Genomic DNA, 26,472 nt, shown 5'->3' with positions numbered 1-26,472 from the left:
AAATACTCTTTTTAAAGGGTCTGGTTGAAGTGACAAGGGTTTTTAGGGAAGTTTTTGTAATTCTAGTGACAAGTTATCAAGTTTTCTGCATTATCAACAGGGTGAATACTCTTTAGAACTCGGCTAATCGTCTCTGTGGTCTTTGAAAATGGTCGAAGTGAGAGAAGCTAGCGTTTTTTAATAAGGAGCATAAATAGATGGATGAATTGATAGATAGATAAATAGATAGATAGGTAGACAGATAGAAGAACAAATAAAATCAACAACTACTACCACCACCACCACCACACTTACTCTCCCTCAGAAAGTCGTGAAATCGAAGTAGCTCCTCCACCTCGTAGTTGCCTCGGGAGTAGGAAACAGTACGGATGGAAAGGGCACGAGCCATCACCTCCGGCAGCCCCTTCAGGTAGCTCTCCGGCAGCTCATCCCTTGCTCCTGGGTCAAGATCCTGCACTTGGTAGTCGAAGTCCTGTAGGATATGAAGGATTAGGAGTGTAAGAAGAGTTTTAGATGTAGAATGAAGGATTTTGATTATATCATTATCATTATTATTATTATTATTATTATTATTATTATTAGTAGTAGTAGTAGTAGTAGTAGTAGTAGTAGTAGTAGTAGTAGTAGTAGTAGTGGTGGTGGTGATGGTGGTAACAGTGTCTCTCTCTCTCTCTCTCTCTCTCTCTCTCTCTCTCTCTCTCTCTCTCCCAAGCGTAACTTTTTAAAGAACAAACGTTGAAGAGAAAACGAGAATGAAAAAAGAAAAAGAAAAACATGATGTAGGGGAGAGAGAGAGAGAGAGAGAGAGAGAGAGAGAGAGAGAGAGAGAGAGAGAGAGAGAGAGAGAGAGAGAGAGAGAGAGGGTGAGGAAACAAAGGAAGAGAGAGAAGAGAGGAGATGCTGAGAATAAGAAAGGGATGATGACAAGGGTGGGAAGAGAATACATAATGAGGAGAGAGAGAGAGAGAGAGAGAGAGAGAGAGAGAGAGAGAGAGAGAGAGAGAGAGAGAGAGAGAGAGAGAGAGAGAGAGAGAGAACCACACACACACACACACACACACACACACACACAGATAAAAGAAATAAAACTCTAAACGGTTTCAGAAAGAGAGAGAGAGAGAGAGAGAGAGAGAGAGAGAGAGAGAGAGAGAGAGAGAGAGAGATGATAAACACATTCACGAAAAGATGAAATGTAAAATAAAAAGGAAAAATGAAGGAAGGAAGGAAGGAAGGAAGGACAAATAAAGAAAAGAAGGAAGGAAAGAAGGAAGGAAGGAAGGAAGGAAGAAAGGAAGGAAGAAGTAAAAAACACACACACACACACACACACACACACACACACACACACACACACACACACACAAAGAAAGTTCACAAGACAGATAGAGAAGACAATGTTTATGATAATGAATGCGAGATTAGAGAGAAGGGGAGAGAGAGAGAGAGAGAGAGAGAGAGAGAGAGAGAGAGAGAGAGAGAGAGAGAGAGAGAGAGGACGTTGAAAATATTGAGCCCAGCGCGAAGGGAGAGGGCGAGGGAAACAGATGATAAGGAAGGGAAAAGAGAGTAAATGGTAAGGAAGGGAGGAGGAAGGGAGAGGGTCAGAACAGAAGGGTAAAGAGGGGACAGAGGGGAAAGCACCACTAGAGAAGAAAGAACAGAGAGAGAGAGAGAGAGAGAGAGAGAGAGAGAGAGAGAGAGAGAGATTTTGCGAGGGATGGGAAACGTTACTACTTGTTTGTCTGTCTCTCTGTGTCTCTCTCTCTCTCTCTCTCTGATCGACTGAAAATAGTGTGAATGGAAACGTATATGTGCAATTTTGACTGACTGACTGATTGACTGACTGACTGACTGACTGATTGACTGACTGATTGACTGAATGAATGACTGACTGATTAACTACAAATGGTTTCTTTCATCTATAGGATAACTGAATAACTGACTAAAGACACGAATAACTGACTGAATTCTACATGCAAGTTTGTATCTAAATTAATAATAATAATAATAATAATAATAATAATAATAATAATAATAATAATAATAATAATAATAATGACAATAATAGAAATAGACAATAACAACGACAATGAATATCTGTAACAACATCATCAACAGCAACAACAACAACTAGGCTCGCATGCTTCACCTCCACTGTTTCAAAAGACTTTATTTACGTTCACACGAGTTTTTAATGTTTTTTTTTTTTTTTATCGTTCTACAGGCAGAGCGATAAGATTTCTGCATAACTGGAGAAACACTCTTGAAAACCCCGTTAGTCATCTCTGTACCTTGGAAAACAATCGTGGCGAGAGAACAAAGCGTTTTTAAGGTTTTTTTTTTTTTTTTTTTTTTGACTGTTTTAAAGGCAGAATTACAAAATTTCTACATTGTTAACTGGAGAACCACTCTTGAAAACCCCGCTAGTCATCTCTGAATATGTATACCCTTGGGAAACAGTTTTTTAGGAAGTTTTTACAGTTCTAGAGGCAGAATGACAAACTTTTACATTACGAACTGGAGAAACACTCTTGCAAACCCCGCTAGTCATCTCTGTACCCTTGGAAAACAGTTGTGGTAAGAGCAAAGCGTTTCTGAATGCAGACCCTAGAGCCATCAACTACCAACCTCAAGAGCAAGGGCGCGAATCAAAGCCACTACCAGCAGTAGAACCAACACGCCAACCATCACGCCCACCACCACGCCCGCTATCTTCGCCAGACGCTTCCTGTCTACCATCTTCTCGCGATCACTTTCTGGAAACAAGGGGAAAAAAAGTGTTTGAAATTTAAATCGGGTTTTGTTTGGTGTGGGGAATAATTTGATGGGTAAGTGAAATGTAAATAGAAAAATTAGTTAAAATGAACTAATAGGTAAATAGGGAAGCAAAGGAATAAATAACATACAAGTAGTAGTAGTAGTAGTAGTAGTAGTAGTAGTAGTAGTAGTAGTAGTAGTAGTAGTAGTAGTAGTAGTAGCAGTAGTAGTAGTAGTAGTAGTAGTAGTAGTAGTTACAACAACAACAACTATTATTACTACTACTACTACTACTACTACTACTACTACTGCAATCATCATCACCATCAAAGAAAAATTACATGAATCGAGAGAGAGAGAGAGAGAGAGAGAGAGAGAGAGAGAGAGAGAGAGAGAGAGAGCCATATCATACCTCACCTTGAACTGTGGACATGAAAGTGCTATTAAATAGAAGGACGAGATAGAACAGCAAAATTCAACATCCCCACCCATTCAACACACAATTCTCTGCCTACACACCCCATCATTAATACATCTAAGTCCAGTTAACAAAATTAAACACTATAGCAAAATACGACAAAAAAACAAAAATGGCATAATATTTAGCTAAGTTACCTTTAAAAACGCCACATTTTCTCTTATTCAGCATCCCTTTTTTCCGTTCTCTTTCACTCTCAATGTCTAGAGAAAGTGTTAAGGGCTAAATCAAACGTATTCTAATGCTTATTTGGCCTTTAAGTGCATGGGAACACCTTAACATGGCAAAAGCAAGAATTAAAGTTAGATTCCTCGTCTGAAATATCACGGCAAAGAGTGGAAATCCAAATCCAAATGATGTAATGGCAGGGGGAAAAAAGAGGAATGAATAAGTTATAATGGAGAGAATGTCATATTGAGTGAGAATAGCAAAATATTACGTGGTTTAGTGGAATAACAAGTGGATGAAGACCTAAATTCTCCATTCACCTATGTTCTTCCATCCCGTACGTGGACTTAGGTGGAATAGCTTGTAGAGTTATGAAGGGAAATGGAGAGATGGCTTAACTAGAATGATAAAAGGTAATTTAGTGGGGGGAACTGACATTATGTGGCTCTTAGTGTAAGAATAAGTGGATGAGGACGTTAATCAATGATCCACGAGGCTTACTCCATCTCCTACCTGTATGGAGTGTGGTAGGATAGCTTGTTGAATGATGGTTATGGAGGAAAGTTTCATACCAACTCTGGCATCCGACCACAGACCGATAACTGACTCACTGCTACTCCTACGTAAGCCAATTTTCTGAGCTCCGGCCGCCTAGCTGGTTATCTTACATCGCATTATATTTCACGACACGGCTGTTTTTATAGTAGTAGCTAATTTATATACCACTGAAATCTACCGCGCTGTACAGAAATAAAGTGTTGGTTTGTCAAAACTAATCAAAACTTTGCGCACTTTATCATATATCTTGTAATAATGGTTCGATTTGAGATAGCATCACGTCAATGAACTTAATCTATCTTAAAACTAACCACCCTTATCGATACCTAACTGAAACTGAATAAACTTAAATTTAAAAGTATTCTAACTTGGATATATATATATATATATATATATATATATATATATATATATATATATATATATATATATATATATATATATATATATATATATATATATATATACTTTTACCTGATAGTACTGTATATCTGGTGCTGAGTGTAGCAAGAAGGACTTGGGCAGATAATACACATGTATCACATTAAAGATAAAGAAAGGAGATAATTAATAAGGTCTGAAACCTTAAAAGTATCACTAGGAATCAATAGCAAGGGAGAATTGATAAAAATGGTGTTAGATAAAAATTAAACTGCTGGAGTTGACAAACCTACAACAATTATCAATAACAATTAAGACACACAGTTCTGTAAATAAAACTTACGATGTTCAGGGAGAGAGGTAAAGACGAAGAGATGGAGAGACGAGACAGACGAGACAGTAACGCCATAGACTCCGTACACGACTTAATACTGAATTAATACCTTACTGTTCAGCGGATTTGCTTCAGTAGTGATATCGATGTCGCATGAAAGCTAACAAAAGGGAATAAAGGAATAAGAATGAAGGGAGAGGAAGCTGGTAACACAAAACTCAAATAGTAAGTGTTCCTCAGTAACGTAATAACGTCCGTACAAGTGTTAGCAACTAGATAAATATCTCATTATTAAATATAAATGTTTCAGTAACAATATTTATGCCATATGAATGCAAACAAGAGGAAATAAAGGAGTAGTAGAGGTGTAGCATTCATGTTGGCGGTGTGTGCGCTTGTCGCTGCTCGCCTGGCCCTCACTGGCGCCGCCGCCGCTAGCAGAAAACATTTCGAAGATGCATCAAGGCAAGTATGGCTGCGCCCATTCTTAAGTGGAAGCGGGTCACTAATACGACGGGCCTACAGCCTAGACCGCGGCATGGGCACCGAGCAGTGGCTATTAAGGATCTGATGGTAGTGTTTGGCGGCGGCAATGAGGGAATAGTGGACGAACTGCACGTCTACAACACAGGTAAGTGGTCCTGCCTTAGTCTCCCTTCCCCCTCTGTCCCCGCGCCCCACACACCCACACACGCCACCCCATACACACCCAGGGCTCCAGGGCACGGTGCTGTGGTACTTACATGTTAGGTCAGAGTGTGTGGTGGCGGTGGTGATCAAGAAACTGGTCAAGTCTAACTCTGCGATTGTTTGTTTTGAAAGTTTCCAAGATGGCCGCCCCCTATGGACAGCTGGGAGACCACTGTTTGTCGGCCTCCTATTTGAATGCCAGTACTTCACGAGCTTTCCCAGCCACCCTCAGTTATCATGAAATCTATCTTCTATGCTTTGGGCGCTTCGGTGTTATGGTGCGACAGTCCTATAAGGAGTAATTTGAGACAAAGATAGGCTGGTCCCGGGCGACTAACATGGCGTCTTAGCTTTGACGTTCTTCTGTTTATGTTGTCCATCCGGGGATGTTCCGAGGAGACTTTGCCGATTCTCTACTCATAGGCAAGCATTGCTCCCGCGCCAGTACTCAGTGAGGTTAATGTATGTACTAGGCTTATGAAATATTGGGTTACTTGCAACTGTTAACGGAGATTAAGGGAATAGGAAGGAAGAGAGGAGGAGAGGCTTGGGCATGGAGGGCGGAGGGAACAGCCGCTGTGACGCCCTGGAGGGAACAGCCGCATCTATTTTTCTCCGAGGGGGAGGTGAAGGGAACAGCCCTTTGTCAGCTCCGAGGTCACTCAGGACGACCAACTGGTGCGAGCCTGCAGTGAAGCAGTGAAAGGGACTGTAGCCCGCTCTATCATAAACAAGGCTTTCATATTACTTAGGTTGCATTGCGAAATTGTTGTATCTCACCCATGTAATGTTGCGCTCAATTTTTCCGTGTTAGTTGCCTATTTTTTTTTTATATACTTTTTATTTTTTTTAACTGGATATCCGGGCGACCTTGGTAAAATGTTACTATGTCACCGTTTCACATTGACATTTTTATTATAAGAGCTTTGAACATCCTCCTGACCGAGTTATTGTTTTGCAGTACGCCAACCTTTGTCTCTTCCTTTGCATCTTCAGCTACTTTCGTGAAGGGACACATGAAGAATTGTGGTCCCCGGGCTGGTTGTACTGTACCCTCGGGCTGCCTGTATGAATTGTCAATTATGCTTTCTGTTGCAGTGTCTGCATGTTGGGTGAGCGAGGATATTGCCACACCACTCAGGATAGGTCACTACTTAGCTAATGCAGCGATACATCCTTTTTCCCATCTATTTACTTGTTTATTATTTTTTTTCTCATAGACTTTCCTGCTACAGTCTCCCACATATTTACGTTCTCCTACATTCCATCATGTGATCTTAAACACCACCACACCAATCATACATGAAACAGTTGGTGTACAGCTACAGAATGCATAACTGGCAATACACCGGCAGACCGCCGCGCCGTGGGCTGTTGGTAGTTCTGGCGAGGTTCTCTTGGCGCGAAATGGCGTCCGAGGTTCCCGCGCTTTCAAAGCAGGGCGGCGAACAGCCTCAGCAGGAGAGGAGAGGCAGAGTAGCGCTCGTCCACCGCTGCCAGATCTCATAACACTTGCAACATTTATTTGTTCAGCACATTTGGCTTCTTACTCTCTTCCTGCATTTGTCAAGGCCCCGGTCATCTATCTCACCATGCTAATCCCCACAATAAGTAGTTTATTGTACTGGCAGAGACTAGAGACGCAGTAAACCATAGCTTCACAAAATAGGAATTAAAGAAATCAAATCAAATAAAATAACTCAGAACTATGACTACCAGAGAAATACTACTACTACTACTACTACTACTACTATCAAATTAACCATAAAACGACATCCCACACGGCTCTACTAAATAACGGTAAAAGTGTTATTTATTTCTTACTACATTAGCAATTTTCGCCGCTAGCTACTTCTCTTCCGGCAATCAGGAACGACCCACCGGATGCGTTTGTTTGCAGGGTTGGTTGTAGTTAGCCTTTACATTCTGGCTGGTCTTTCGTTATGTACTCGTTGCTTTACTGAATATTTCATGAAGCAGGGAAGAGTGTGAGAGTGGCGGAGGCAGACACATATAACTTGTTTTTACTACACCCTGCTTGCCTCAGGACTGCTACCCTGCCAGCGACCTTGACATGGGCAGAGAAGTTGGACCAAGCGGAGGAAGGGGGGTAGAGGAGTAATTTACGCATCCTTCTCATGCACGAAGGAACCTGCTCGTAGGACCTCTCCTCCCCACACCCATCCTGTTTTTATGACCCTAGTTCTCTTGTGGTTTCTTGGCCTGTGTAGTGAATTAAGACTTCGCCTCTTGAATGTGTTCCTTATGCTGCTTTATGTAATTGAAGAGGGTTCATGATGGTGAATATAAATTGACAATAAATGTGTAGATTATAAGCCAACACAGCTATTTTTAGGATGCTCTCTCTCTCTCTCTCTCTCTCTCTCTCTCTCTCTCTCTCTCTCTCTCTCGAATAGTACAAGTTAGGATGGCTGAGCTAACCTATTCTTAACTATCCCGAAGGTAGCTGGGAGGGCTGCCTGATCTCATCTGTGTGTGAATTATTTTAAACCTAATGTAAATGAGAGAGAGAGAGAGAGAGAGAGAGAGAGCGCTACCAACATATCTCTGAAACCCCGTGGCCAGTGCTTGATTTCTCTATAATATACTATAATATACTTATTTTTTTCTTTTGAATCTAACAGCATTTATAGCTTAGAGTAATCTCTAAACACCGCAAAACTGTACTGGGAGATGAGGGAGGCGAGAAATGGTGACGGGTGCGGGGTGGCGGCGCAGAGACTGGAAGAGCCACTGTTAGGGCGTCTGCTGTGACTGTAGCCGGAAGGAGCCTTTATTTATATACTGTCGCGGCCTTTTGATGAGGTGTTTATGCTCCCCGCGGCGTGTAACGTTGAATAAACTGATTAAACGGACATAGAGTACCTTGTATGTAGTGGTGTGCGCTCAAAACTGGATGCAATATATTGCTACAAGGTTAGGTAGCGGCAGCCAAGACCGTACTGTCACGGCCTTATGATGTGTTTTATGCTTCCCGTGACATGTAGCGCTGATTAAACTGAATGAGCAGCTTTATAATGAATGTGTACTTACTTTGTATGTAGTGGCGTGTGCTGAGAATGTTTGCTTACTCGCTACAATAGTTGCTTTCTATCCAAACGACTTCCAGTTGGATTTTCTTGTTGGTATTTCAATGACCAGCTAACACGCGCGGTGGAAGTGGATTAATTCTCTCAGGAAAAGGTCATTGCAAGTCTGTCGTTGCTATGGATAAATGTCGGTCTTGTTCGTGGTGTTATTTATTTATTATTTATCATTTATTTTTTTCTCCCATCTCACCCGGCCTATTTCTGGTTTTAATTAGCTGTGTCTGCCTCCTTTGGTCCATTTTTAGCCTTGAATTATTGAACACTGAGCCGGAGTATGAGTTGTCACATTCACTACATAGCACACCTAACACAGGTGGTGCTGACTAGTAATTAGTGCACACACCTTCCCCATACTGACTCAGATTATACATTGGCAGGTTTTATGTACATTCCTGAGTTCATGTCAGTGTTATCTTTGTATTTATTAACCCCTTCAGTACTGGGATTCATTTCTACCTGGGGTTTGGGTGTGATTAGATGGGTTATTGACATTAGGAGGGGTCTATGGAGGTCAGAAGATTAATGGCCAGAGGTTTCCACTATTTTTAATCCCCTATGCTAGTTTTTTGAAGCTGTATAAAAACACTAAATAGTAACCAGAATGAATATGGAAATGCTTCATGGTAATGAAGGGGATTAAGGTTCTGTTACATTTCTCAGAGTTAAATTAGTCACTGCCCTTCTTAACTGTAGGTATTAGAGTGGAGATAACTCAGGTGAACATAACTATAACAGCCTTAGTGCTTATATATTTCTCTCTATTTTAAGATTTTCCAGCTTTATATTTAGGAATGGTTTAGTTAAATGTTGCACTTACTAACTCTTCACTATAGCTAATTAGTATCCTTTTCTCTGGAGATGAATGTTAGTATGACATTTTTATTGCTACATTATTGCCTTGGTGCCTGACAACTAGAAGAGTGCATAGTCAGTTGGCTTGGTGCTTGAACCTACCACACTTCAGTTAGCATAGGTGACATGTTGACAGAATAGACTTGTACCAATATTCAGAAACACTCTTCTCTCTCACCATGACCATGTTGAAAGACCACAGATGATAAACTGGGTTTTCAAGAGTGTTTCCCTTGTTAACAATGCAGATATATTTTTAAACAGTCACCAAAACCATGAAAAACATTAAATAACTGTGTGTATAGCTTCAACTAGAGCCTGTTGAATGTAGTAGGAGGTGCAGTGTAGAGACATTTCAGAATAGGATTGTTAATTAGTACAACTATGTGCTTCTTACTGTGCTCAGTCACCAGAACCATAACAAATACTCTTAAGAACTGTGTGTATTACTTCAGCTAGAGCCTTTTTGAATGTAGTAGGGTTGGAGTGCAGCAGCATTTTAGAATATAGTTGTTAGTACAGCCACATGCTTATTACTGTGCTCAGTCACCAGAACCTTAAAAGCACTCTTAAAAACTTCAGCTAAAGCCTTTTGAATGTAGTAGGGGGTGCAGTGTAGAGGCATTTCAGAATATAGTTGTTAGTTAGTGCAGCCACATGCTTACTACTGTGCCATTCTGCCCCCAGCCACCAATCAGTGGTTTGTGCCGCCTGTGAAGGGAGATGTACCGCCAGGATGTGCTGCCTATGGCTTTGTGGTGGATGGAACCCGCATCCTTGTCTTTGGTGGCATGGTGGAGTACGGCAAGTACAGGTAAGGCTCGTTGGCTTGTGGCAGTGCTGAAGGTGCAGGTCATATTGTTGGCAGTGTCTCTAAAGGTTCCCAGAGCTTGTGGTAGATAGGGAAAGAGAAAAGGAAGACTCAGGATGCAGTGTATTGTTTTAGACTACTATTTTATTTTTTACTTCATTCCTTCTTGCTTTCTGAGTCTTATTTATCAGGTGTTTGTATCTTATTGCATCTGGTTCTCTGCAGGCGTGTTTATGTACTAAGCTTTGCTGCATTTTCTTGGTCTTTTTCCTCAGATATCTGTGCACTATGTATGTCTTCTCTATTTGTTTTCTTGCCTATCATATCTTTCATTGCTCATTATTTTTTCAGATGTGCAAGTTTGCTGATTAGTGAAACGTGATATATACTTGCATAGCGTTTGTTGCTTGTTACTATATTTTTTATGTTTGTTTATTTTCCTCTGAGATACTTTTTTTTTTTTTTTTTTTTTTTTTTTTTTTTAGGATTAAGTATGTTACATGTATTCTGTATAGATGTACGACTAGAGGGCATAGAAAGGTTTTATTGTCATTGTTTATGGTTCAGCAAGATAGGCTTTCCTTTCGCTTCTTGTGTTTGGATGTTTTTATGTTATGTTCTCATTGATTTTTTTCAAAGAAGATAACCAGTGTAAAATTTGTCATTTCTTTCTCTCATGTGTCTGTAGTTAGTTCTCATCTTTTTACCTCAGTGTTTGTTTGAATATTGATTTTAAGATAACCTGGATAACAACCTATCATGTCTTTCCTACACGTTTCAGCAGATGTGATGGTGCTTCCTGCCTCAGTACACTACACAATACACTCATCTCACACACTGACAATGAACACAGTGAGTGACCAGCAATTCCCTTCCTTTGCAGCAATGAACTATATGAACTCCAGGCGTCCCGCTGGGAGTGGAAGCGTGTCAAGCCTCGGCTGCCACGCAATGGCCCCCCGCCCTGCCCCCGCCTGGGCCACTCCTTCACCCTTATTGGCAACAAAGTGTTTCTCTTCGGTGGACTGGCCAATGACAGCGAGGACCCCAAGAACAACATCCCCAAGTAAGTGTGTAGCTCCAGATGGTGCTATGTCTGCCTGTGTTGGAAAGGCTTCGCAAGGTTCACTCATCCATACATATCTGCAAACAGGATGTAAGAGTGTCACTTGATAGCTAGTTATCATTTACCTTGGTGAAGGAACAAAAACGGCAATGAAAGGACGACATTGTTGTCTCCAGTGTCTTGAAGTCATAATGCATGAAAATAAGGAAAGCTGCAACAAACTATGAGGCATACACCTTTATGTCCCAGTGTCTGTTTGGGACAAACTGATGCACTTCCTTGATTCTGTGTTTTGACTAATATTTGCTGCTCATACCATTAATACATATATTGTACCATGTATTTGCACACTTTCCCTCCTATGCTTTGAAGAATATTCTCTCCTTATGGTGTTGATGGAACACACAATGATAGGAATGCTAGATTGTCCCTATGCACAGACCAACAATTATCCTGTCATTGCATTTATGCACACCAGAGTCCACAGACACACACAATGATAGGAATGTCAAGTTGTTGCAATGCACTGTCCAATTATCTTGCTGTTGCATTCACAGTGATAGGAATACCAGGCTGTCTCTTTGCAGTCTAACAATTATCTTGTCATTGCATCCATACACGCTAGAGTCCACAAACACACACAATGATAGAAATGCCAGGCTGTTACTGTGCTGAGTCTAACAATTTCCCTGCTGTTTGCATAATGCTAGGCTATCACTATGCATAATCTAACAATTACCCTGCCATTGCCTCCACAGGTACCTTAATGATCTCTACACGCTGGAGCTGAGGTCAAATTCAAACGTCATGTCATGGGACATTCCTGACACTTATGGCTCACCGCCACCGCCACGAGAGTCACACACAGGTGTGGCGTACACCAGCAAGGACAAGCCCAAGCTGGTGATTTATGGCGGCATGAGTGGCACGCGACTTGGAGACCTGTGGATCCTGGATATAAGTATGTGTTTTGCTTATTAACCCCTTCAGTACTACCATGACATATTTCATTATTCTCTCTCTCTCTCTCTCTCTCTCTCTCTCTCTCTCTCTCTCTCTCTCTCTCTCTCTCTCTCTCTCTCTCTCTCTCTCTCTCTCTCTCTCTCTCTCTCTCTCTCTCTCTCTCTCTCTCTCTTGCTTTCCCAGCATGTAATGGATTACTGTGTTCTGTGGCCTTCTGATTAACAAATGTGTGATGTGGCCACTTTCAGACACCATGAACTGGGAGCGGCCAACAGTAAGTGGAATTCACCCTCTGCCTCGCTCCCTGCACTCAGCCACCCTGCTCGGCACCAGAATGTTTGTGTTTGGCGGCTGGGTTCCTCTTCTGATGGAGGAGGTGAAGGGACCCATCAATGAGAAGTCAGAGTGGAAATGCACCAACACCTTGGCTTGTTTGAATCTAGGTATGTGGTGTGTGGTAGGGAGTTGCCTGTTTTAAATGTAGAAGGGGGAGAGGAGAGGAAAGAAGAGAGAGAGAAGAGTGTCATAGATGAGTACTTAATCAATTCAAGACAAGATAAGAAAAAGATTGAAGCAGAAAATGGTGAAGAGATAAACAAGGAGGTATGTTCATTGGCAGAAAGAGAGAGAGAGAGAGAAGGCCACCAGTTATACATAGGATGATTCAGACAAAGCACCAACATTATGCACACTCTTAGACCAATGAAATATGAGAAGGATTAAAATAGCATGATAATCTATATACATATCTTATAGAAGAATAAAGTTTGCTTAGTGCTGGGAGAATGTTAGGAGGTAAATGTAATGAGAATTGGGCTTTCAGAAAGCATGGCGTGGGAGGACGTCTTGATGGACAAGTTTGAGGAGCAGATGCCACGTGCTCGAGCTGGCCACTGCTCTGTTGGCATCCACACACGCCTCTTTGTGTGGTCTGGCAGGGACGGCTACAGGAAAGCTTGGAACAATCAGGTTGGTGTCTCAGGATGGGAGACATATGCTCACCAAGACCCTCACCAGCTTTATTGTTTTGTCTTCGAGTGGTCCTTAGCTAGAGTGAACTGTAGAAATTTGCTCCTCTTCCCAGCAATACCTAAATAAATTCTTGCCAGTAATATTAAAGCAAATTACTAAAACTTCCCGTCTTACCAATAATAGTAAAGTGAATTGCAGTCTTTAGTCCTTTTGCCAGCAACAAGTACAAAATGATGACAAGGTTTCATTGGCCACTGTTCCAGGTGTGCTGTAAGGACCTGTGGTACTTGGAGACCAGTGTGCCGGGCTCTCCAGGACGAGTGCAGTTGGTGAGGGCTTCCACATCTACCCTGGAGGTGTGCTGGGGCGCCACACCCACTGCCGACGCCTACCTCCTCCAGGCAAGTGCTTCATCTTGATTACCACAGCAGCTGTTCTCTCTCCATGCCAGTGACGTGGAGCTTAACCCCTTCAATACTAAGAACCATTTTTACCTTGATTTTTGGGCATGATTAGATTATTTTATTTGCATTAGGGAGGGTCTATGGAGGTCAAATGATAAATGGCCAGAGTCTTTACTATTCTAATTCCATGTTTCTAAAGCTGTATTAAATTGTCAAAATAGTAACCAGAATGAATATGAAAATGCGTCCTGGTACTGAAGAGATTAAAGTTGTGAATGAAGGTGATGCAAGACTTGTTGAGTAGTGTCCATTACCACACAGCACTGGCACTTGTCACTTCCCTGTGTGAAGAGTAGCTCCTGTGACCTTCATGCCATGTTAGTCTTGGTTTGCAAAGACTGAAAGTAATGTGGGAGCTTTTCTCGACTGAGTGGCTGAAGGGAGAATGTCATCTTAACCCCTTCGTTACCGACTCCGTGACCCCCGTGCGGCCCAACCCCCATCCCCCGAACCGAGTTTTTTCACGCGCTTCTCCAAATTTGGTAGGGGGTGGTTTATACTTTGTTGTGATGACGTGCACATACTTGGTATCTCTGAATTTTACTTGGAGAATTTCATCTTTCCTGGAAAACAGTGCTTGACCTCTGCTTAGAGACTCATTTTTCATAATAGGTGGGACTCCTCTGTTTGGGCATATAGTTCCTGTGGTTAGTGTGCCCCTCTCCAGCAAAAACTCAGCAAGGTGAAGTGAAGAGTACCAGTTGTCGAGTACTACATGACGTCCTTTATTCAGAAGGTCCAGCATCAAATATACTGGCACTCTTTCAGACTTAGACAAGGCTGATAACTCTGGATTATCCAGCATCTCATCATAGAGACAATGGCTGTACAAACAAAAGTTCCAGGTATAACCTCTGGCCTTGGGGGAGCTGGGGCAGAGGGAGAAAAGCTTGAGGCCAAACCGCTTCCTTTTCGTTTTTATATACTGGCGAAAGCGAAGCCGCCCTTTGTAGAGAATAAGACTCTCATCAACAGCAAAATTCTCCCCAGCGGAGAAGTACTTGGTGGTTTTCTCCCTCAGCATGTTGAAGAATGATGAAAGTCTGGTCATTGGGTCTTCTTTCTTGCTGTCATCAGGATGTGAGTAACGAATGAACCGTTGGATCTGAGAAAACCTATTCCTACTCATTACAGCAGCTGTGAACACAGGGGGGCCCTGGCAGAGCACAGAGAGACTCCAATAGTCTGCTATCTTTGGCAACTTGTTGACTCCCATCAGTAGCTGCAGACATAAGAAGACATTCATCTCATCCTTTGTGACATCAAGCCACTTTTTTCGCATAAACTTGTTGGGATTTATTGTTGGGTTGTCCCTGAAGAACTTGGTTGCACGGACATTCGTCCACAAACACAGCGACTGTATCACCTCGTCTGACATGAATAGCTCGAAGCAGTCCAAAGCACTCATGTCATTCCTTGGTACATCAGGATGAACGCCAGAAAAGTCCTCAGTTAGGACAGGAACAGTGCCAGGACGCTGATCAGCAAAGGGATCAGCCATGAGAGTGAAGGCGTGCAGGGGAGCCGGCAGTGCTGGGCTGCGTGGCCTGTCTGCATCGTCAACACTTCCATCACTCTCTTCCTCGTAACTACTAGCCTCACTGTCATTCTCTGGCAAATATTCCTCATCTGAGTCACTTATGAAGCCTTCTGATTGAGTTTCATTATCGTCTGATCCTTGTAACTCCTCTAAATGAGCCAGGTCACCCTCCGAATCACTCTCAGACGATAATGAGGACGCCATCACGGGTCGCTGGTCAGTCACACACTGGCCGCCACTCCCCCCCAGGCCCCACATTCCACAATCCCCTCCAGTGTACCCAACGTCCTTGAAAACACGAGGTGCCAATTAGTCATTTTGTCACTGGGTCATAAAAAAAACATACAAACCGAATAGATAAAGTCCTTTTGGAGCGATGGCATACGCATGTACTTCAACGGTACAGTAGCCCAACTTTTATATGAAGTACTATGGTACGCCATCGGTAACGAAGGGGTTAATATGTACAGGGATAATAACTAAAGAATGTTGCTCTTCATTAGTTACTTGATGTGAAAAAAGAAAAACCAAGTTTTGAGAATACGTTTAGTGTAATCTCTTGCCTGTAGTGCTGAGCTTTGTCCTATCAAACTATCCACTGGGCTCTCCTGTGTGTGTGTGTGTGGATTTTTTGTGAGTTGATACTAATATTTTCTTGTTTGCTCATGAAGGTGTTGTATAAATGCATGCAGCCTGTGGTCACTGTGGCCATTGTTTGACTATTACAAAGGCAACATTTCCACTCCTGAATTGTGATATACACCCAAGTGTGTGAGGAGGAATTTTCAAGCCTGTCTTACACACACTTTTACATCCAAATATTGTTTGTGCCCACAGATACAAAAATATGATATTCCAACTCCAGCCTCCACTGCATCAACTCCTACCACCCCCACCAGCACTCCTGCCACCCCCGCCACCCCTGTCAGCAAGCCCATCACTCTCACCCAGACTGTGCTGCGGCCAGCCACCCCCGGGGCCGTCACCCCAGGGGCCCCCACCCCCCTCACACCTACCTCACCCCAGACAATCAGAGGTTGGTACTGTTGGGGGTGAGGGACACTCTTATTCTTTGACACTTGGCTCACAATTTTGACTTGGCCAGAATAGTTGGTGCATGCTTGTGTGATGGCCACCATCCGGCCTCACCGTCTGTACATTTATTTTTTTTTTTTTTTTTTTATTTATTTATTTATTTATTTATTTATTTATTTTTTTTTATCCAAGAAGGAAAGCTGGCCAAGGGCAATAATGATAATAATAATAAAAAGGACCACTTGATTGCCAGTTTCCTTAACAAATAGTAGAGTTATCCAAAAATCAGAAATAATAGGTCTTGAAACCTCCCTCTTAAAAGAAGTCAAGTCGTAGGAAGATGTAAGTACAGAAGCAGGCAGGGAGTTTCAAAGTGGTTTGTGTTCTTCCCCTGTGTACTCACCCACCTTGCCTCTCCCTGTGTCACAGCCGGCCCCAACATCGTACGTGTCCGAACCCCTGGGGCTGGCCAGATCAAGGTGATTGGTGCCGGGGGACAGACCACACAGATCCTGCGACCGGCGACCACCACCACCACCACTTCCCAGAGCGGTATGACGGGGATTGCTGCCTTGGCCGCCGCCGCTGCCGCCACCCAGAAGATCACCACCAGCACAGGGACGGGTGCTTCCCCAACAACAGTGAAGGTGGTGCAGCCCAACACCTTGGTGACCACACCGGGACTGAAGGTGGCCACTACCATTGCTGGCCAGACTGTCAGACTCGTGGCACCAACAGGCCAGGTATGGAAGTTTCCTGCTTGGTTGATGCTTGAAAACAGTGACCCATCAAGTCTATGAAAGCAATAATATCTGGTAAATTTTTATTATTTGCATCTTGAAATTCCTTACTGCTAATTGCCTATGTTGAAGTAGCATCATCAGTGTTAGTGAGGTGGGAGGTCAGGTTTGCTGCATCCCTAGTTACTCTCCCAGACAGTAACTTATCAGTGGTGTATTGTTCTTGAGAGGGGTGGGTGATTAGGTAGCTATACAGACATGAGCCATTCAAGCCTGTTAGGGTCTTAACATTTCCTCTCCAACTTAATTGAATGATAGTAGTGTGTTAATGATTGCTTTTAAGACCATTTCTTGTGATGTATTATGATGGGAGATGTTTGTTATCTTTTGTATGTTTACAAGACTCGACATTTTGAGTATTTCACTGTTTCTAATGTATATACAAGTGTTCATTATTGGTAAGAATAATAGGATGGGCACCTGAGTGGGTCTTATGTTTTTATCCCTCCATCTCACTCTAGAATCACTGAACTGAGCCTGTGACAAAAAGACTCCAAAACTTGCCTTGAATTTTTGGAGGTTGATATAAGTTCTGTGTAGGCTATATGATGTGTTTCACCTGCAGTTTCTGAATAACCAGGGAACCACCGTGGCAGCTCCAGGTGGCAAGCAGTTCATCCTCCAGAAGAGTGTGGTGCCTGGATCACAGCCTCAGATTGTCACCCTTGTCAAGACCAGTAAAGGCCTCACCCCTGTAAGTCCACTGTTAAATGTGAAGGACTTGAAAATCTGTCTTTTGTTACGTGATTCAGTCTTCATCATATAAAACATGCACATGCACACGCGCGTGCACACACACACACACACACACACACACACACACACACACACACACACACACGGCCCGGTAGCTCAGTGGTTAGAGCGCTGGCTTCACAAGCCAGATGACCGGGGTTCGATTCCCCGGCCGGGTGGAGATATTTGGGTGTGTCTCCTTTCACGTAGCCCTGTTCACCTAGCAGCGAGTAGGTACGGGATGTAAATCGAGGAGTTGTGACCTTGTCCCGGTGTGTGGTGTGTGCCTGGTCTCAGACCTATCCCAAGATCGGAAATAATGAGCTTTGAGCTCGCTCCGTAGGGTAACGTCTGGCTGTCTCGTCATAGACTGCAGCAGATCAAACAGTGAAACACACACACACACACACACACACACACACACACACACACACACACACACACACACACACACACACACACGGCCCGGTAGCTCAGTGGTTAGAGCGCTGCCTTCACAAGCCAGATGACCGGGGTTCGATTCCCCGGCCGAGTGGAGATATTTGGGTGTGTCTCCTTTCACGTAGCCCTGTTCACTGTTCACTGTTCACCTAGCAGTGAGTAGGTACGGGATGTAAATCGAGGAGTTGTGACCTTGTTGTCCCGGTGTGTGGTGTGTGCCTGGTCTCAGACCTATCCCAAGATCGGAAATAATGAGCTCTGAGCTCGTTCCGTAGGGTAACGTCTGGCTGTCTCGTCATAGACTGCAGCAGAGCAAACAGTGAATTACACACTTCAATCCTTGTCACTATACCACCACTTTAATGAATTATTGAACCTGCATAACTTGTACATTTTCCTCCTGCTACATAATTCAATTATTGTCGTCAAAATTACAGTTTAGTGAGATTCCTTAATAATCTTAAGTGTGATTTAGCAGTAATTAGATGCTAGAGTCTTTTGAACTACACCAAACTGAGATACTATTCTTGCTTTCAGATGTCAAAGGTGAATTTGGTGCAGAGCAAAGCTGGCGTTGCTGGCCAAGGAGCAACCATTGTCAAGCTGGTCACCACACAGGCTGGAGGAGCTGGGAAGCCTGTCATGACCACTACCACCTCCCAGGCTGGCCAGATCCTGAGCCTCCCTGCAGGCACTCAGGCTGCAGGGAAGGCCGTGGGGCAGGGCCAGAATATTGTCATTGCCAAGCAGCAGGTGTGTTGGGCTGCAGCATCATTACCTTGAGTTTTATCTTGAAATCAATGATAAGATCAAGTTTAGTCATTTAGTGAGAAAATTAGGAAGATTGTGCAGGAGAAATGAGGTTCAGCTTGGTCTTGAAATTATCTATGAAATATAGGAGGGTTTGATCATCTTAGAGGGATCAGAATCAGTATTTTCATAATCTTAAGTTTCATGTCAATTGGAAGCCTCCTCTAGCCTCTAGTGTGTTGTTGGTACTCAAGTCCAGCATAATGTCATCTATCTCTTTCTTCCTGGTGGGGGGGGCTGAGGGGCAAAGACAGTGGTGTGAATGAGTGTCAGTGTGAAAGTAGCATGCCTTACCTTGGCTACCCTCTATATGTTGGCAGGAAGGCAGCCTTGGTATATATATGTATGTGTGTTGTGTTCCTCCAGCTGGGCACCACTACTGTCGGTGGCAAGCAGACGATAGTAATAACCAAGCCTGGCACTGGAGGACCCAGCGGAGTGCGACCACAAACTTCCCAAATCATTGTGGTGACAACAGCCTCGGCAGTGAGGGGCCTGCAGCCGGCCGCCACCACCCCCATCACCACCCCAGCGGGAGCACAGCCAGCCCAGGTGATGACTTGTTGCTTTGCAGCGTAGGGGGTGTTGTCGTCTCAAGTGATCATGTTGTCTCAGTTAATGGCTGATTGAGTAGAATGTTGGAGTGAGGAATAGGCAAAGGCTTTGTGTCATCTCAGCAATTATGTGTAAGTATAGATGTTGATTGAGCAGCTTTGTGACTGTTGAGTCTGCAAGATATCACTTCAGGTCTAACCAGTTAAATTTGTGTATTCCAGTCAGTGTTAGGGATTGAAATGTAAATACGATTTTGGGTTGTTTGTTTTAAGTGTTTTGTCAGCTCTATGTTTAGATTTTGAAGATACCTTGACACGCGACTGTGGCCCTGCATTATTAACTCAAGCTGAGCAAACCTCGAGTGAGTCGACTGACTGTCATGTGGTCACAGGTGTCCGCTGGTGGGGGTGTTAAGATGATTGTGGTGTCATCTGGGGGTGTTGGAGGCACCACCACCACCCAGGCCATCACCAAGCCCATGACCATCACTGTGGCAGGCCAGGCTGGCCAGGCTGGTGCCAACACCAAGACGGTCACCATAGCTGCCAAAACTGGCACACCAAGCACCACTGCACTCCTCAACACAGGCTCAGGACAGATTATTGCAGTGCCAACACAAGGGCTCCTGCAGACTGGCCAACAAGTGGGTGTAGTTGTGCTTCTGTGATCAGTGTGGGAAGGTCAAGTGAATGCTGACCAACAGATTGCCAGATTGGTTCCACCGCATCTTTTTTGCCACCTGTTCCACCACACACACCTCCAGTAGATATCATTAGCAGAGACTTCCATTGTGCTTTCTTGCTTGTCTTCATTCATTAATGTTCATTGCCAAGACTTTTCTGCTTTGCTCTGTCACAATTCAGCAGACATCTCTGTAATGATTCAAATGTTGCTGAATGATGATCAAGATGGCTTTGTGTGTGGTGAGGATAAGTTGAGTTGATGAAATTGTTTTCAAGGTACATTTGTACCTGTGTTTCATAATTTTTGTGATATTTTCCATCACAATGAGATTTTTTGAGTGTTGTGCACTTTTTTGTCATTTGGTTCCTCTTTCCACTCTCAGTATCAGATAAAATAATTAAGGGAATTATATTGGTGTAGTATTTGTTTAGTATTGTTCTGTGATACTCAAGAGGGAAGAGAGTGTATCAAATCAGTGTTTGTGGTTCCTGTCTTAGTGTAAGCACAGAGGATGATGGAGGCTGCTGACATGTTACTACAGGTTCATAAAGGAACACTTTTGCTGCAGCCCATTACTAAACAAGTATCCTTCCTCATTCACTGGAAGAAGAGATTAGGCTGGGTCAGGCAGGGAAGGGGACACACATGCACACACACACATTATCTCTGTATTGCCGGGTGACCTTTCCTGTTTGGCTACTTGCACAGTTAACATTGCTTCCCAACCTTGCAGGCACTCACCATTGGGGGAAAACCTGTAACAGTACAAGTGACAACGACTGGCGGCCAGAAGACCGTGACCTTGGTGACCTCTCAGGCCAGCAGCCATGCCACCACCAACACCACTAGCTCAGCCACCTCCAGCCAGCCCTCCACTTCCTTGGCCAGTGCCGGGGACGGGCCAGTCACCTCTGATGCTGCCCTGGCCGCACTGGCCGCTGAGGCAGGCCTGATCATGCCCACAGAAGGTGACCAGAACAGTGAACAGATGGCCACGGGCACCGGCACACAGGAAAACACGGAGAGTAGTGGGGAGGGTCAGTCTGGGGACGCAGCAAAGGCAGCTGTCAAGGGTGGTGTGGCTGAGCCTGCAACAGAGGGTGGGGAGGCCAAGCGACAGGAAGGGAACAGTGTCAGTGGTGAGGGCAGTGAAAACACGATAAAACAAGAGCCCATGGACCCTGATGGCATGACAGAGCCCACCAATCCCACCACAGCGACGACCAGCAGCAGCGGTGGCAGTGGGGAGACCGGTGACACCACAGACCCCTTGGCCACCCTGGCATCAGCCGCCATCAACTCCTCCCTCAGTACAACCACTCCAACCATCAAAACAGAGGAACCCACACCCACCTTTGCCAACGGCCTCACACAGGAGTCGGTGGGTGTTGCCTGACAAGTTTTTCCTGTTTACTTGCCTCATCACAGTCTTGAGTTTCACGTGTTGTGTAACATTCATGATCATTCTCTCTCTGTCACTCCCATGTAGCTTGTTGCTGGTTGGCTTGATGGATGACTTGTTTCTCCAGTTGTCACCCATTACTCATTCCTTATTCACCTTGTGGCCTGGCCATGGCCATGCACTGGTGAACTGGGGGCCACATTACACAATTGTGAACTGCCTCTTGTGGTTTGTGAGAGGTGATTGACTCTTAAGTAATAGAAGATGTTTTCTATTTCATTTATACAATGAGATATTGATTCATATTAGATGCTCTTAAGTAACAGAAGATGTTTTCTATTTCATTTATACAATGAGATATTGATTCATATTAGATGCTGTTTAATTTTTATCACTTATGGTCCATTTGTTGACTGCATTGGTGTTTTTGTGAGCCTCATTTAGTAAAGTCATTAGTAAATACATACCATAAAGCAGTTAGTATGGAGAAGGACTTAGAACAACCCATAAAAGCAAATCCTGTGTGCTGAAGTGTAATGAAGAAGGCTAAGGTGATGGTGATGATGATGACAGGTTAGGTATGGCTGGAGTCAGCACTACTTGCAAGTAGGCATCTCAAACAAAATGTTTTCCAGAATGACACCAAGAAGCCGGAGTGTGACTGGTTTGACGTGGGCATCATCCGAGGGACGGTGTGCACAGTACAAGCGTACTACCTTCCCACCGAGGCCGAGGCCATCAAGAATGAGACCTACACAGACGCCGAGGGGGAGGTCACCGAGAGGAAAGCCAGCGGCATTGAGGTCAAGCTGCAGCCTGGCACGGCATACAAGTTCAGGGTGGCGGGGATCAACGCCTGTGGCCGAGGACCATGGAGTGAGGTGTCTGCCTTCAAGACCTGCCTCCCTGGCTACCCCGGGGCACCCTCAGCCATCAAGATCTCCAAGTCGACAGAGGGCGCCCACCTGTCCTGGGAGCCGCCTCAGAATGCTGCTGGGGACATCGTGGAGTACTCTGTGTACCTGGCCATCAAGAATGCCACCAATCAGCAGCAGGTGAGGGCACACCACTCTTGCCTTCCTTGTTTTTGTTTATTCTTGGCTGAATGTGGAGATGACCTGCTTTCTGTTTTCAGGAGAGTGGGAGTGGAGGTGCACACCTTGCATTTATGCGTGTGTACTGCGGTGCCAGCAACATGTGCACGGTGCTCAACTCACAGCTGGCGGCGGCACACATCGACACTACAAACAAGCCTGCCATCATTTTCCGAATAGCTGCCAGGAATGACAAAGGCTATGGCCCAGCCACTCAAGTCAGGTGGTTGCAAGGTACGAGTCTTGATTGAGTGTCTGCATTATTAGTAGAGTGAATGCTTCCTATTAATAGACATCTTCTCTTAGAGCATTGAATTGTTACAAATGTCGTAGTTAGTCTTGCAGTGTCTTGTATGGTGAAAACTGACAATTAGTATACACTATGTAAGAAGAGGAGAACTTTTGGTTGTGAAGAGTGATGTAGTGACTATTGGTTGTGTGTCCCTCCCCAGACTCTGTGGTGGGTGGTGCAGCCGGGGGCCAGAAGGCGGTGATGCGGCGACCAGCGACAGACAACAGATCACCAGTGACTGTGAAGAAGTTCAAGGCCGACGGAGAGCCAATGCTATAGTACTGACTGAGAGACATCGGCAGTCTGGGATCTGTGGGCTTAGCTACGAGAATGTGAACTTGGTGTCTTTGGTCAAGATTTCTTTCTGAATATCCAAGTGCCAAAGGTCAGGTTGAGATGACTGTCGGTGTTCGGAGAGGCCCAAGTCCCCTGGCCACAGGTGTCTGGCTGCCGGTGGTGGATGGGATGGGGGTTAGACTGCCACGTGGAGGAAGGATTAGCTTCTATGATATTAAGTAAGGAGATTACAGTAAGTCATCTCACACACAGAGTAGAGAGCAATGACCCACTTTCTCCTGTTCGTCGGTTAGTGTTGCCTCCTGTTGATCTGAACCAAATATATGTTGATAAGTGATAATGGGTCAATGTCCCATGACTTGATTTAATTTATAAAACTACTTTAATGTACATTTAAGGTCCATCCAAACTGTTAATTTCATGTAAATGTTTGTGTCCCAGCTCTGTATCCTAGAAATAGACATTGAAAGGCATTCAGTGAATGCCCTAAACATTGTTTTTCCAAAGTTTAAAACTTTGTATTCACATTTAGTCCCTGTCTCCATGTGACATGGAGAAGACCCTCCCCTGTGACTTGCCTGTGCCTGGGAGCCACGGGGGTGTGACCCCCAGTGGAGGAGGAGCTCAGCGTTGCCAGTGTGGCAACCAGCTGCCACCCAGCAGGTTTTGTTTGTTTCCCACTAGGTCATCTCATGTCACCTCATTACTCATCTGTAAATTACAGGGCCTCCAAAAATTTTGTAATTAGATAGTTCTTTAATTTAGTAGAGTTATTTTCTGATGTGAGTTGCAGCAAAGTGATTTGCTAATGATGTGGGTACATCACACTTGGATAAATGTTGCATTGTAGATATCAGTCCTTGTTGAATTGCTTAAGGACTACAGAATCAGTTAATCTCATTTTTTTACGTGTATACTAAGGTTGATGAAGCAACCCTCTTTTGATTGGGTTCGTAAATGACGAGAAGGGCCACGAGTACAAAGGTGTGTGGTGTGGTGGGTGGCTGGCCCTGGTGTGTGCACACTCCTCCACCCTCTTCCAGGCTTCTCCATGCCTCATGTCAAGGCGTGGCTCACCAACCTTCCAATGTTCACAGCTTTTTTGTATTGGTAGAGATTAATTTGAAGTAATTTAGCACAGAAATATATTTTGTGTGTGTACATGTATGCACATGATTGTGTGAATGCTGTGTGTGTGGGAAGGAATGTATGACATGTATATATGTACACACCTTCATTGCATGAAATGGAAATTATATTACAACACACACACACACACACACACACACACACACACACACACACACACACACACACACACACACACACACACACACACACACAGAGGAACCTTAAGAAACAGTAGTTTGAGATATGAGAATAGGTTTATTTGAAAAGTTTCTGATTTTTCTTGTAATTGTCAAGTTTTTTTCATTTTCAATAAGCTTTAGGATAAGTTAGTATATTTTAGCAGACTTCTAATATTATTTACGTTAAGGTAGTTCTTGGTCTATAATTTGCTAGGAGTTTATGTATAAAAGGATGCATGATAGTATATACATATGATTATAGGGATGATGTGACACACACACACACACACACACACACACACACACACACACACACACACACACACACACACACACACACACACACACACACACAGTCCATTCCATGAAATGAAAATTATCCTGTAAATACAGTTCATCTAGTGTTTTGAGTCTGTGAGAACACGAGGTTCAATATGCAATGACAGCCTGGATGGGAATGGCCACAGTACCTGACCAGATATCAACACAAACCCTTGGCGGTGGGCAGGCTGGCATCCCTCGCCTGCCCACCGCCAAGTCCTACTTCGATAATAATTTCTCTAGGCTGTAAGAGAAGAGTAAAGGAGAATCATTGAAAAGAAGACGAAAAAAAAAAAACAGTAATCTATGGAAAGTGCTTTTAAATCTTTAATATTTTATTTTTCAAAGTAAGAATAAAACAAACTATTGAGATAGTGAAAATATTCCTTGTTTTTTCTTAACCATATTGCTGGGATTGCCGTGGTGTAGTGGTATGACATGCTTTGGGGGGGGAAACGGCTAGGGCAGGCCAGTCGTGGGAACACAACCGAGATCCTGAGGCTATATTAACAAAGAAACTTAACCCTCTTCAGAAATGGGCACATCTTAACCTTAAGTTTTGGGTATGATTAGATGATCAGATTTACATTAGAAAGTGTCTATAGAGGCTAGAAAATTAATGGCCACAGTCTTCACTAATTTAATCTCCCACCTGAGTTTCTGAAGCTGTATAGAATCACCAAATAGTTACCAAAATGAAAAGGGAAACGTGTACTGAAAGGGTTAAACTTATCTCTTGAGAAGTCCTAAATCTAGGTCTGTCTTGCTTTTGATGTACATGCAGCCAGGTGTAGTTGCATGCAAGTGCTGATGTGACCAATGCAAACTACATAAAAGAAGGAAAGAAATTTTATTATTTAGGTACAAAAAGTACTCATTTCTGCCCCTAAAAAGAGATTAGCGTGGGATTGGGCGGACGTCCACGCGTAGGTTCGAATCCCACCACATACCGCTTTGAAGCTATGCCATTGTCGAGTGGTTTAAAGTTACTTACATGTCACCATGATACCTAGGTTCTAGGTGGTTACATCAAAGATGCACTTGCGTGGGTGGTGATATGGGCCCTAATATGGGTACCACTATAAAGAAAATTGCTTGCGTCACCAATGGGCGAATTCTTAACAGCGCTTCCTACATACTCTTCAAGTAAGTCTGCAGGCGCTATTGGCCATAACGTAAAAAAAAAAAAATAAATAAATAAATAAAAAATCACCAGGTTTTGATTAATTTGGTGATGTGTATTGCTTGCATGCAGCCAACACACATCACATGCAAGCAATCCCTAAACACCCACAGCCCAGCCACTCAACACTCATACCGCCACCCACCCATGCCAGACTGCTAATATTTGCATGTCTGTGTGAAAATAGATGATAAGTAGAAGATAATGAATTGCAGTAACACACACACACACACATTCTCTCTCTCTCTCTCTCTCTCTCTCTCTCAAACACTTATGTGTTTCACCTCCATTATTCCAAAAGGCGTTATTTGAGCTTACTCGAGTTTTTAAGGTGTTTTTACGGTTCTAGAGAAAGAGTGACAAGATTTC

At 43.7% G+C, this 26,472-nt stretch overlaps 2 protein-coding genes across 17 annotated transcripts in view; one reads left to right on the top strand and one right to left on the bottom strand.

Annotated features, from left to right (window-relative positions):
• Positions 1-16,712, bottom strand: part of LOC123510372 (N-fatty-acyl-amino acid synthase/hydrolase PM20D1-like) — a 31,656-nt gene extending 14,944 nt beyond the window's left edge. For 5 of the 13 annotated variants that reach the window (XM_045265493.1, XM_045265491.1, XM_045265487.1 and 2 more), the window contains exons 1-3: positions 3,917-4,052; positions 2,629-2,756; positions 295-472 (exon numbers count right to left, since the gene is read on the bottom strand). In XM_045265493.1, the coding sequence (XP_045121428.1) occupies positions 295-472; positions 2,629-2,739 (289 nt within the window). In that variant the 5' untranslated portion in view covers positions 2,740-2,756; positions 3,917-4,052. Of the gene's footprint in view, positions 1-294; positions 473-2,628; positions 2,757-3,916; positions 4,053-5,419; positions 7,257-8,252; positions 8,382-8,420; positions 9,987-16,582 lie in introns of those variants that run through there. The other 8 variants (XM_045265488.1, XM_045265490.1, XM_045265484.1 and 5 more) reach the window with 8 other exon arrangements.
• LOC123510370 (host cell factor 2-like) lies at positions 5,114-24,954 on the top strand. 4 transcript variants are annotated; one of them, XM_045265478.1, is made up of 17 exons: positions 5,114-5,307; positions 10,016-10,142; positions 11,023-11,205; positions 11,964-12,166; positions 12,417-12,611; positions 12,992-13,137; positions 13,404-13,541; positions 15,982-16,180; positions 16,609-16,922; positions 17,560-17,673; positions 18,693-18,908; positions 19,332-19,517; positions 19,912-20,163; positions 20,938-21,585; positions 22,242-22,661; positions 22,742-22,934; positions 23,153-24,954. In XM_045265478.1, exons 1-17 carry the CDS (start codon positions 5,148-5,150, stop codon positions 23,269-23,271), a joined length of 3,813 nt encoding a protein of 1,270 aa, XP_045121413.1. In that variant the 5' UTR covers positions 5,114-5,147; the 3' UTR covers positions 23,272-24,954. The 4 variants fall into 4 exon arrangements, with proteins under 4 accessions (XP_045121413.1, XP_045121412.1, XP_045121414.1 ...); XM_045265477.1 differs by having other exon boundaries at positions 17,545-17,673; XM_045265480.1 differs by lacking the exon at positions 5,114-5,307 and adding an exon at positions 7,941-8,192 and having other exon boundaries at positions 17,545-17,673.
• Positions 24,955-26,472: the final 1,518 nt, after the last annotated feature.

The sequence above is a fragment of the Portunus trituberculatus genome, chromosome 28, assembly GCF_017591435.1.
Source record: "Portunus trituberculatus isolate SZX2019 chromosome 28, ASM1759143v1, whole genome shotgun sequence".
In the NCBI taxonomy this organism is placed as follows: domain Eukaryota; kingdom Metazoa; phylum Arthropoda; class Malacostraca; order Decapoda; family Portunidae; genus Portunus; species Portunus trituberculatus.
Note: the sequence above shows the minus strand (reverse complement) of the source record. Positions and strands in the feature narration are given on the sequence as shown.

What these genes read in the sequence shown, in the direction of transcription:
- LOC123510370 (XM_045265477.1), top strand. Translation starts at nt 5,148, where the DNA reads ATGGCTGCGCCCATTCTTAAGTGGAAGCGGGTCACTAATACGACGGGC. An exon ending in CCTGTGGATCCTGGATATAA is followed by an intron (nt 12,167 to 12,416) that starts GTATGTGTTTTG and finishes GGCCACTTTCAG; the next exon opens with ACACCATGAACTGGGAGCGG. An exon ending in GGAAAGCTTGGAACAATCAG is followed by an intron (nt 13,138 to 13,403) that starts GTTGGTGTCTCA and finishes CCACTGTTCCAG; the next exon opens with GTGTGCTGTAAGGACCTGTG.